At 33.2% G+C, this 13121-nt stretch overlaps 1 protein-coding gene across 1 annotated transcript in view; it reads right to left on the bottom strand.

Annotated features, from left to right (window-relative positions):
* The window catches only part of LOC115884883 (equilibrative nucleoside transporter 3-like), a 41015-nt gene extending 28484 nt beyond the window's left edge, over positions 1 to 12531 (bottom strand). The window contains exons 1-3 of the mRNA XM_030903598.1: positions 12318 to 12531; positions 4797 to 4930; positions 495 to 741 (exon numbers count right to left, since the gene is read on the bottom strand). Of these exons, the coding sequence (XP_030759458.1) occupies positions 495 to 741; positions 4797 to 4930; positions 12318 to 12354 (418 nt within the window). The 5' untranslated portion in view covers positions 12355 to 12531. The remainder of the gene's footprint in view (positions 1 to 494; positions 742 to 4796; positions 4931 to 12317) is intronic.
* Between the last annotated feature and the right edge of the window lie 590 nt (positions 12532 to 13121).

Here is a 13121-nt window from a genome sequence, read left to right as displayed (position 1 = left end):
AAGATGGTTTGCGATATTTGTTTCAAAAACTGGTCATATAGCAATAATTTCTCTGCCAGATCAAAGAACTGTTACTGCTGATTGGTATATATCTATTTGTTTGCTGGAAGTAATTGCTAAGTTTCGAGAAATCAACCCTCAACAATGAATTATCCTTCACCAAGTCATTGCAAGTTCTCACACAGCTGGAGAAACAAGTGAGTTTTTAAAGGAAGAAAACATCGAATTGTTGGCCTATCCTCTTCAGATTTCCAAAAATTAGGAATGAGCTGCGTGGTCAATGGTTCCAGTCCCCAGAAAATGCAGTCAGCGCCTCCAAAATCGCAATTTTGAAGGTACCAACAAGTTGTTTCAGAATTGGTTCCAGCGTACGCAAAAATGCATTTTTTTCCTAAAGAATTCTTCGAAAAATAATGGTGTTTAAAAGTTATCTACTGTTTTTTTCTACCTCTATATGCAATATATAAAATATAACCCTCGTATCTTCCACTCACAGCTATCGGTGTTTATTTCGACAAAAGCCGTCAAAATGGCAAACACGGTAGTCTCGATAATCAGAGTAACGATTATTTTCGGCATCATTTTGAACCTGTGGCCGTAGAGCACGTTCCATATGCCCAATAGAACCCATGGAACCGTGTTGATGACAGACCTTGCTGAGGAAAAGTACGACTGCAAAGCTGTTCGGTTATCATCGGATTCTGTTGTGTCAGATACGTTTCGAAATTTGTGTAACCAGAACTAGAAAAGATTACTGTCAGATAATTTGCGCAAACCTATATTTTCAATTACACATTCAGTTAGTTGGTGCCTTTGGATAAAAAGATTAAGGCGAAGGAGTATAATGCTATTCAAGTATTCATAGGGTGGCAATCCTGGACAGTTCTGTTTCGAGCTGACACATTTGAATTTTATTTAAAATTTTTGATTTGTCAGTCTTTACTGAGCTTATTTTATGTTATTTATTATTTATTCTACAACTGGTATTTGTTTAGAGGTAGTAAATCTAGAAGAAAATTTGGGGCAGAATTTAAATTACCAGTGACACTATTGTAATTTATCGAAAAAGACTCTAAAACAGTTGGTTGTGTAGCGTGCGGTAGATCTCGAGGTAGACCTCTCCAAAAATCGAGGGAAATAAAGGACTAACTTTCCACTAGTAAGTGACTATACAGAGTGGTCCGTACTGCATTCCGGAAATTTTGGCAGTATATTCTCCACATAAAAATAAGTAAAAAGTTCGTATAAATTTAATCCTATATTGCTTCGTTTCGGAGATACAGCGTGTAGAAGTTTCATGTCCTTATTTAGATGAAAATTGGTATCTGGGGATATTTTAAAATGAGAAATTTGATTTCGATATCAATATGACACCTACTTGTGGGGGGCGCCACATACATATTTTTACTGTTTTGGAGGGTAATAACTTTTAGCCCGTCCTTGTATTACACTACTGAGTGAGAAAATAAACAATTATAGCTTAAATTTTACGTAAAAAATGTCTCTTAATAAAAATGAATTTTTTAAGTTATTTAAATTCTTAATAATCAATACATACCATCAATGACAAAAATTAAACATGTTCTCTTGATGAGATCTTTGAGTAAATTAATAATTTTCGAAACGTTTTGATGCCAAAGATTCAACAGAAGCTGTTTTAAAACCTAACTGTGAATTTTCTCGAAACTTCGTAATTTTTGAAAAATATTACGAAATTATTATTTTCTCTAAAAAACTGCTTGTTTTATACTAAATACGATTTTTCAAAAATCGCAAAATTTTTAGGAACCTTACAGTTAGGTTTCAAAACAGCTTCAGTTGAACCTATGGTACTACAATGGCTCGAAAAAATTCTTAGTTCAGTCATTTTTGTCATTGATGACATGTATTGATTATCAAGATCGCCACGCATCACGACTATCGTAAATTCTTCGAGGCTGTAAAAGAAGTATACGGTCCAACTAAGAAGGCAAGGTGCCCAATCATGGCACAAAATGGCGAACTTCTAAAAGAGGAAGAGCAAATCAGAAACCGCTGGAAAGAGCATTACAGCCATATCCTTACCAAGAAAACAACCCCAATATGGAAGCACTCAACATAATACCTCAGTATAACAGCCTCGGTGTATTAGACATTCCAATAACAGAACAGAAAATAAAGGACTCCATAAAACAGCTTAAAAACAACAAATCAGCTGGCTGTGATGCGATTCCGGCGGAAATCTATAAGTGTGCAAGTAAAGAACTTATTGGTCATCTTAAGGCTCTCTTTGGTGTCATATGGGAAAGCGGGGAGGTACCTCAGGACTTTTGCAACGCGAATATAGTGAATATATTTAAGAACAAAGGAAGTGCATCAGACTGCGGAAACTACCGAGGAATTTCACTACAGGCTATCGGAGGAAAAATTCTTGCAAAAATTATGTCAAACCGCCTGCACCCACATATAGAAAAAATCCTCCCAGAATCGCAAACGGATTTTCGCACCAACCGCGGTACCGTCGATTCCATATTCTCCATCCGGCAACTACAGGAAAAAGTAAAAGAGCAGCAGTCTAAACTTTACGTTGCATTCATCGATCTAACAAAAGCCTTCGACTCTGTGAACAGAGATGCACTTTGTGCAATTATGAAAAAGTTTGGAGTACCTATCAAATTTCTTACAGTGTGTAAAAGCCTCCATAACAACAACAAATCAAGAGTGTCATATCATGGATCACCTGAGCGATCCCTTTCTAACAAACACAGGCGTTAGGCAGGGATGTGTCTTAGCGCCTCTCCTATTCAATATATTCATGGCAGCGCTCTCTATTATAGTGGACAGCAAACTGCAGGAGAGAGGATTGGGCATTAGATACAGATACGACGGCGGTCTGTTCAACATAAAAAGACTCAGGGCAAAAACACGTTCAAAATTCGTCACAGAACTTCAATACGCTGATGACTGTGCTCTAGTTGCAAATACGTTACAGCAGTTGCAAGAAATGTTGAACACATATAAATGGGCATACGAGGCCTTGGGACTTAAGCTGAACATCGATAAAACTAAAATCGGAGATGAGTTGTTGGAATATGTGGCGGAATTCAATTACCTCGGCAGTTTGATTTCGGAAAAGGCCAATATCGACTCTGAAATTCAGCACAGGATTAGCAGCGCCTCAAGAACATTCTGGAAATTAAAAGACAGGGTTTTCTACAATCATGACTTGAGCACAAAAACGAAACTTGCGGTGTACCGAGCGATAATAATTCCCACCATGTTATATGGAAGCGAAACCTGGGTGCCGTACCGAAGACATATGAACGCATTAAACAAGTTGCAACAGAGACATCTTAGACAACTCTTAAGAATAAAATGATTCCACCATGTCTCAAACGTATCGGTCCTTGAAAAAGCTAACTGCGAGAGTATTGAAGTCATGATTACAAAGTCCCGCTTAAGATGGGCTGGTCACTATGCAGAATGCAAGAAAACCGCATACCAAAATCTCTGCTTTACGTTGAGCTTGTAGACGGTAAGAGGAGGCCGGGTAGACAACTCAAAAGGTTCAAGGATATTTTCCACCAAAACTTAAAGGGAATTAACAAGCAGAATGAGTGGGAAGAGGCAGCTCACAATAGAACGGAATGGAGAAGAATTGTAAAGCCAGTTAACAGCGACAACCAAAAAGTAAAGAGGCAACAAAGCAATGAGATTTTTGAATGTCTGGAGTGCAGATAACAGATAACATTACGTATCGGGCTTTTCAGTCACAGAAAAGGTCATGAAAGAAAACGCCTTGCGTGACCATCTTCTGATGCGTGTCAAATACTCGTCAGCGAGTAATGGCGGTATGTATGATTATTAAGAATCCAAATATCTCGAGAAGTACTACTCTCTACTACGATTACTCAGTAGTGCTCAGTGGCATTTAAAACAGTTAAAAAAGATGTTGGTGGTGCCCCCTACAATTAGGAGTCATATTGATATCGAAATAAAATTTCCCATGTTAGAAAACTTCCAGATACTAATTTTCAACCAAATACCGAATTTGGTTTAATTTGGTTCGAAAATTATTAGGAAAAAATCGAAATAAAAATGAAACTTCTACACCCTGTATCTCAGAAACGAAGCATTTCAGGACATACGTTTATAAGAACTTTTTTACCTATTTTTATGTGCAAATATGCTGCCGAAGTTTCCGGAATACAGTTCGGACCACTCTGTATAATATACATACGTGTAGTAAACCGGTCATTTCTAAAATTCACTAAACATTACATAATTATACATTTTTTCTTGCATTTGCTTTTATTTACTAGGTGTTACTAGGTACTTGTCAAAGATTAGATGTCAAAGAATCAATTTTAATAACTATCAACATTTATTGACAACGTAAAATAAAACAACAAATTAGTGAATTTACTCTACATCATATTTTTACAATTTTTGATTAAAATTAGAACGGCACAGATAAACCGGAATTTAAGTCGGCCATTTTTGGTCCTCATAGCGCTCAAGTTTTTTGATCTGCTCCTTCCTTAATGTTTTTATTGAAAGTTTTATTTATAAAATCCTTTACAATTTGTTACTCTATGTAGAATTTTAATTAAAGTATATTATGACGTGCTATTTCCATTACTATTAACTGATATCTCAACCATTGCAAAGTAGCAATATTTTCTGTAATTTACAAGTGAGAAAATTCACTATTTTAAAATGACGTAGACGCTTATTAAAATAGCTTTGAGGACAATTTAAGCATCTCTCCGTTATTTACTGCAAAATTATTTCTTATTTAACTTCTTCCTACTTACATTATTTGCTGATGCGAGGAACGAAATAGGCAAGATGTGCACGATACCTAACAGGAAAAATAATATATGACATATTAGGTATTTATCTTTAGGAGGTGCCTTTGGTTCTGGTAGATCTTCTGTCCATGCGACTTCTAGAAGAATAATTATAAAAAGACAAATTGTTAATTATTTCGCTTGTTAATTATCTATTTGTTTTTAAAATGATAATATTCGACTGTAACAAATTACTTATTAAATAAAAAATTGTTTAAAAAACAGCTATTAAATTGGAGGATTTAAGGGACATGTTTGAAAAAGTGTAGTTAGAAATGTTGAAAACGTAATAAATAATTTGATCCAGTTTCACAAAATCTGTATTAAAATGACCGTGAAAATGACCGTCTGTCCGTCTGAGGACTCCATTCGGGTACCTCTATCCACGTGCCGAGTTTGGTTCCAAAAATAACTAACGTCGTTAAAAACTAAACGTCGAGGGCGTCATTCTGTAGACCGTCCCCCCTTATTGCCCCCCTGTAGCCAGTCCCCTATTATTAGATTTTTGTTGCGTTCCATTATTTTGAATAGTACAATGGTATTTATTGTGTATGACAGTTGTTAATGACAAAAAGGAGAATTGTATCGTTTACAGGTAATGTGTTGTTTTAGTCAGTTGTTTAGAATAATCAAACGTTAATATTAATTTAGTAGCAATATGACAGAACCAAAGTTTTTCTTTAAAAGTGATGGAAATGATGCCGAACCGAAGAACCCCACTTTTAAATTCAACCTAACGCGGTTTTCTTATCTATAGTGGCATTAGGAACCTAAAAAAATACTGTTTTTGCATTTACACGATTTAGAAAACCTGCAAATCCTGTATACCCTGTATAGAAAAATTGGCTGTTTCAGGTTAACTCCAGTTTTAAGATGGACCGAAGACTATGACCTTTGAAGGAATCTAATAAAGGCAGATCAATTCCAGGACATTACAAAAACCATTCGTCACTAGACAAAATTCACCGGGATACCCTTGTATATATTTTTTTTTTTTTTTTGGAAGACATTCAATACAACTGTATTTACCTACTTATCCCCAAAATATTCATTCCAAAATAAAGTTATTTTACTAATACATTTGATATTTATTTCATTTAAATTGTTAGTACTGATCCTATTCAACTAAAATCGACTCAAGCTTTAAACAAAGTGACATATTAATAAATCATTAAGCATTGCATTTCAAAATATAAAGAGAAAGGCTTGAAATAAAAGGAATGTATTTGAAAATCAAAAAGAAAACACTAATCTAATATATATTTCTTTAAATCAAATAGGCAGCATTTTATTCTAAATCTGATATAACCACTAACAATGACAATGATCATGTATGTTTTATATGTATGAGTGTATGCATAAAATCAATAGATGTCTTATTAATACAAGTATGACTATTAATGAGGCCAAAATATGTTTGATTTTATTTGATTCATTAGGATTTTTTTCATTTTACAACGTTTTTTCTCTCAGTGGGTTAACCAACCTGACTTTGTTTAATTCAAAATATATTAAAGAGCGCATACAATGAGTAAAACGTTGTAATATTCATACTAGTTTAACAATGTTATCTGTTAGTACAAATTCCTAACGCCTTTATTTGTAGGTATCTGTATCATGTGCCCCCTTATCTGGAGAACGAATACAGCAATATTGTCAATCAATAAAGCGATGATAATTTATTTTAATACAATTAACTGCCTACTATAAGTGCATAAAACAGCGTAGGTTTTTTCCTGATATATTTGTTATTGAGATACGAAACGTCTCCTTGAACAAAAATTCAAAATATGCCCTGTGATTATTAGTTTAGTTTTTATCTTAATAAGATGTTTGCTTGAATTTAGCTTAGAATTTGTCATTAGTTATTTATGTATTAAAGGATCTATCTTCTTCTTCTTCGTCTTCAGGCGTTGGCGATCTCCATGACTAAGTCGTTGAAGAGTTCTCTATCTTCTGCTACATGAAACAGCCTCTCCACCCCCAGACCGGTCCAGTTCCGTATATTTCTCAGCCATGACAGTTTCTTTCGACCTACCCATCTTCTACCTTCGGCTTTTCCTTGAATGATCAAACGAGGAATATAATATTTGGTGCCACGCATTTATGTGTCCGAAGTAGCTAACCTTGTGGCCTTGATGGTGGTTAAGAGTTCCCGATCTCTGTCTAGCTGTCCAAGAACTCTTCGTTGCTTGTATGTTCGGTTCAAGAAATCTTAAGGATTCTCCGGTAGCACCACATTTCAAAGATTTCTATTTTATTTATATTCTCGACTTTTAGCCAGTCAGAATGACTGGAGAATGTAATCTGTGAGGATCAGAAGAAGACCATAATAGATCTGAAAACTAGTAAATAGTAAAATAGTCTATAGCCATCTCGAAGATTCTAATCTAATCAGCATGACAAGAATGTATTCATATTATATAAAATATTACGTCAGAAGTACTGGAGGCTTAACTGCCATACCTCAAAAACTTGAACTTGTAGTACTTGTGGGAGATAAAAACCCTTTTATTTTGAAGAGTTTAATTAAAAAATTCTAGAGGTCTAGGTCGAGTACCTACCTTACGTATATTAGGCTGTCTACACGTGTTTGTTTGTACTGTCCTCTTGACAATATCACAGTTTTTTAGCTAGCGTGTAGTTTACAGAGCACGAACATTTGATCTGTCGCCACAAAAATAAAAAAACACGCATGAAGAGTATTTGCAGATTAAGGCATTTATAACAATGGCAAAGTTTACAGAATACTCTATACATTGCCAATAGTTACGGCAATAACTTATCTCTGTTCATTATGAGATTTAAAATATTATTGAACTTCTTTCTATAATTTTAAGAATGAAAAATAATGGAAATTGCATCAATCAACTCAATTGCTCCATCACATAAAATATATCTTGAACCCATAAATTATATTAGATAATAATTTTCAAATGAGAAACTTTATAAAAATACATATTTCAATATATTAACCACAGCAAGATTTGCGTTATGTGTAAAATTATCTAATAATTAGCTAAACAGTACCTACAAAAATATAATTAAGTTAAAAAAATAAATTTAAAACCAAACCAAACTAAAAAATTAAAAATTGACGTTGATTAATTTTAAGTGCTCCCAACTTACTAAACTAAAGATATTTAATTCGAATCTCAAGTCAGTATTGCTGTATGGTGCAGAGACCTGGAAATTACATCCCCATTAATTAACAAATTCCAATTTTTCATAAACCGCTTGTAGCATTTTATTTAAAATTCACATAATTAATATAAAGGTACAGAATTATTTTATTTAAATAATTCAAGTTTAAGTCCTCGCACCGAGATGGCATTCAGTCAGTTATTTCAGTCCGGTCGAAGTTTGTTCGTCACTTTATATCTGATCATCGTTTCACGTTTTGTCCCTACATTTCATAACGGGAATAAAAGAGGAATTTCCTGAATCCACACAAGTTTTCGATCCTGTCTGTCCAGAAATATCTTATACTACGATCCAGTTCTGGTAGCAGTTGACCACAACCAGCTTGAGACCAGAACGGATAAAAGGCCAGATTATTTAATTTTATATCTATAATTTAAATTCATTTTAATTCATTAAGCCCTTCAGGCATATTATACATATATTTAATTACTATACTCTGTTTTTTTTCTCAGGTAAGATTTCGACAGACGATGACAGAAGAAAAGCAGATGACGTCCCATACCAATCTATTTATTTTACTAAAAAAAGTTTCTAATAATTTTTAAGTTAACTATGGACGGGTTTAAATATAAATCCGTCATACGTCGTCTCTTGTTTTAACCAGTTTTATTGGTTTATTTCAAAAATGACAGATCGTATTTAAATTTTATTGGTTTGACGGAACGATGAACGACAAACGGATGCCGATGCGTATGAACTCGCCTTTAGATTTTTGATGCTTGTTTGATGTCTTGCCAAATTGTAGGTTATAATTTTGTGTCAACTTTTGTCAAATACCCTGCGTTTTGGAAGATGATGCATTTTGAATCGTGTTATTACGTGTGTTTTGTGTCTTTTGAAGTCAAGTGGAGGAAAAATCGAGTGAAAATTAACTGTAGACCCAGAGTACAGTTTATGGTTAATACTCGCTGCCCAGGCAGAAAGTCTTAAACACCAATAAAGTTACCATCAATAAAGTTCGTATACCATCTCGTCGTAGATAAGTGCATCTCGAATATGGTAGAAGGACCGTACTAAACACATACTAAAAACTGGAGTAGCTGTAAAATATCGACATCACACGATAGGTAAATAATGGATTTTAGTACTGCAGAAAAATAATATCAAAAGGTACTGGTTTAAAAAAATTAAGATTAAAGTTAAGTAATCAACCTTTAAGGTATAAAATTTGGTAAGTGTTATTACTAATAAAATAGTTTGTTTTATTTATGTTGTTTTATTTATTCTTGTAGAATATTAAAAATTTGTATTTGTACATAAGTTATATAGATAAATATAATCGTAAATGCGGGAAGTTTTATAAAGCTTGAAAGTAAGAAATAGTTCTTTTTTATATTTTTTTTCGGTATCTGGTGGTGTTCTTGTTTGTTTTGTATTAACACATACCGTTTTTTATTAAATAAAATAACTCGATTACATTTTTTCTGTTTTATACAGTTTTTTTCACAATATTTTAAAGTAATCACTTGTCAGTCAAATTTTAAATACATTAATTTCCTGCTATGCGTTCCAGTTGTACCAACTTATTTCTTTGTAAAATAAAATAAACTACTTTGAAAAAAAAAATGACAGACACATCTATCACTGTCAAGGATCTTCTCGTTGGACAGACTATAAAGAATTTCACTTTGATATATTTCATTCATGTTATGCACATTTCTGATATTCACATAGTACGGTTTTTTTTGAATATAGAGTCCCTACATTTTGGTACCAAGATCGCCAGACTTGGTACCAAATTATTAATTCTTTTAAAATTAATTTTATTTTAATCTTTTAAAAATAATATATAGTATATATATATTTATTATATATATAGTATATATATATATATATATATATATATATATATATATATATATATATATATATATATATATATATATATATATATATATATATATATATATATATATATATATATATATATATATATATATATATATATAGTATATATATAGTATAGTAATATAATATTCAGAAGCGTGCAGATTTAACTTACCCTTAAGAGTGATCAACTTTGATACATACAATTTACGAACAGATATTTTCAAACACCAAATTTTTCATATTCTTATTTTATTCTATTTAACACTTAATCATTAATTATACTTAGTTATTAGTTAATCTCAGCGTTTCATTTGTGTAATTTCTAAAATAAGTATTACCCATATTCCGAGTTGATTTCTCAGTTTTCAACTTAGAAGTTTTCAAAATTAAGTGGAAAACTGAGTGGCGCTCAGTATCTTATAAAGACGTAAGTATCACAGTTTAATTTTCACTAGCTTACGACCCATTTCTCACCGGCGAACAGCTCCGTCGCATAGTGTTAGTTGTTTTACTATTTTTTCCAGAAAAAAATTCTTATAAAAAAAACATTACATCTTTTTTTATAACTTCTAATGCTACACGCTGTCTGCGGCAAATTGTAGGAATATTCTGGTCAAATACTATCAGAAATGAGGATTTATGGAGCTTAGCCGACCAAAGGCAGGTGTATAACGAGATCAAACTGAGAAAATAGAGGTAAATTGGTCACATTTTAAGGCGAAGCGGCAACAACATCGATCTATCTATTGACTGGAATCCACAAGGCAGTAGTAGAACTGGTCGTCCAAAACATACACGGCAAAAGACAACTAAATAGGGAATCGAAGCAGTAAACCGATCATGGCGAGATGTCAAATCAATTGCAAACAACCGAACCCGCTGGAGAGCGTTTATTGAAACCCTATGCTCCACGTAGGACTAAAGGACAAATGAATGTAAATTTTAAGAGTAAGGCATTAAAATATCTGGGAGTATGGCTGGACACTAAGCTAACATTTGAAGAGCATTTAAGCAAAAGTTCCGCTAAGGCAGATAGAACGGTTACGGAGCTATACTCGTTGTCGTTGAAGATTAAGGGGCCTAGGTCATCCAAAAGACGGACAAGCGTTGTGCATTCACAAATTGTATATGCCGAACCGACATGGCACAAAATTATTGAGAACAGCAATCGTTTGGAGAAGCTTGTAAAAGCGTATATTCAGCATTATGTACAAGGATGAGCAGGGCGTATAGAACCATATCAGGAGAAGGAGCTGGGATATCTGGATCGCCTAAGAGCGAGAAGAAGTGTACAGCGGTACAGAATAAGGGAATAGTCAGTGATTTGCTGATAACGGTGGTAGGAAAAAAGCATACAGGGGACCTATGGAAGATGGACTTTCACACTAATTCCAAATATGGAAAAGTAGTTGTATCGACCCTGTGGAGAGGTATACTACTATCTCACCCGAGCATTATTGGGGCTGGTTGCTTTAAAAACATTCTTTATATTAGAGGTAAAACAAACTCCCCTAAGAACAACAAATTGCTGGGGTGAACATTCTTTGTCTCCGATGGAAGCTCCGATTAGTTAAAACAATAAACTTTTCATTTATAACCAGAATTTCTCTTGGCGAATCATAATCAAAGGCAAAATGGCATTACTCGCTAATTTTGAACTAAAAGCAAAACTTGGCAAAAGTAGCTTCATTCGGAACCTCCCAATTAGTGGAATAAATTAGTGGTTTCAATTAGCGTAGAAGTTTGTTCACCCAATTTTAACGTAAGCATTCAGAACGTCATAATCAGTGGTAGTAATTTTCAATTAGACGAAAAAGTTAACAAACTTTTATGATTTTGTCAATCCAATTATACTTCAGAATTTGCGAGGAATGTCATTTTGGCCTTTGATTATCTTCCGTGATGAAAAATTTTGGATAGAACTCAAAAGTTTATTGTTTTATAAGCTAAATATTATGCTATCTCTATGGATACAACAGACAACCGCAAGCTGTTGCTAGGATATTTTATTAATTTTAATTGTGTTTTTTTAGTCATTGTTAATGATCGTAAACTAAAAAGTATAAAGTGTAATTAAAACCACTAACTTATTCCACTAATTGGGAGGTTCTGAATGAAGCTAAAAGTTGGTTAATTTTTTCTACTAATTGAAAATTAATACCACTATATTTTGACATTCTGAATAGCCAGTAATTTGCTCCTAACAACTTGGAACAAACTCCTACGCTAATTGAAACCACTAATTTATTCCACTAATTTCGATGTTAAATAAAGCTTTAACACTTAGGTTTGAATTTTTTTGATTAATTCAAACATATTTCTGGATATTTCTGCCAATTAATTCAGATTTTGGTAACGGACGATAACACCTATTCATAATAAAATTATGTGAGGTTTGTTACTTTATACTTGACAGCTCTTTTAGACCTTATTTTAGATACTTTTATTTACTTGTAATTGTTTCAGCCTCGACGATTTCAGCCTCCATACTTTCACTTCTTTTAACTTATATTTTAAGCACTAATTTTAATTCATATAACTTTAGTCTTAAAACTAAACTAAATTTTAACTACTTTAAACTATATATTTTTTATATTCGACGTCAAAATCAGTACTCGTTATATTTAAAACTCTACTGTCAGAAACCAACTTTCTGACTGTGAGTGTGTTTGGCAAAAATTTTAATAAATATGCTATTCCGATTTTATCACAGATAATTTTTTTTAAATCAATGTATATGTATCGGTAAATTATAATGTAGATTTTATTTAGTTAAAGATGATTGGATTAAAATTAAGTAGTAGCAGATACAAGGAGACAAATCAAAATTTTTAATCACATAGGTATCTCAAATTCCGATTATATAAATATTTTAATGAAAAAATAAATGACAATTAAAACTATATTGTATAAAACTGTGTGACTATTCAGGTTCTTTCAAATTGCTTTTGCTTATCGGAATCCTATCTTGGTTCAGAATCAGTATTGGTTATACCATGGTTATACCGTATATGCAGGGGCTTGGTGCATTCTCTGCTGGTGCTGCCACCATAGGAGAATATCGTAAACAACTGGTACATACAAATCTTTTTCTTCTTGTAGTACCATCTTCTAATGAAGGTTGGCAACAATCGCGGCGAAACACTGTCTGTCCTGTGCAGCTCGAAACAGTTCGTGTGAGTTCAGTCCAGTCCAGTCTCGTAAGTTTTTCAACCAAGAGTGCTTGCGTCTCCCAAGTCCTCTTCTGCTTTCTAC

Source organism: Sitophilus oryzae, unplaced genomic scaffold (genome assembly GCF_002938485.1).
Source record: "Sitophilus oryzae breed Bouriz unplaced genomic scaffold, Soryzae_2.0 scaffold_111_pilon_pilon, whole genome shotgun sequence".
In the NCBI taxonomy this organism is placed as follows: domain Eukaryota; kingdom Metazoa; phylum Arthropoda; class Insecta; order Coleoptera; family Curculionidae; genus Sitophilus; species Sitophilus oryzae.
Note: the sequence above shows the minus strand (reverse complement) of the source record. Positions and strands in the feature narration are given on the sequence as shown.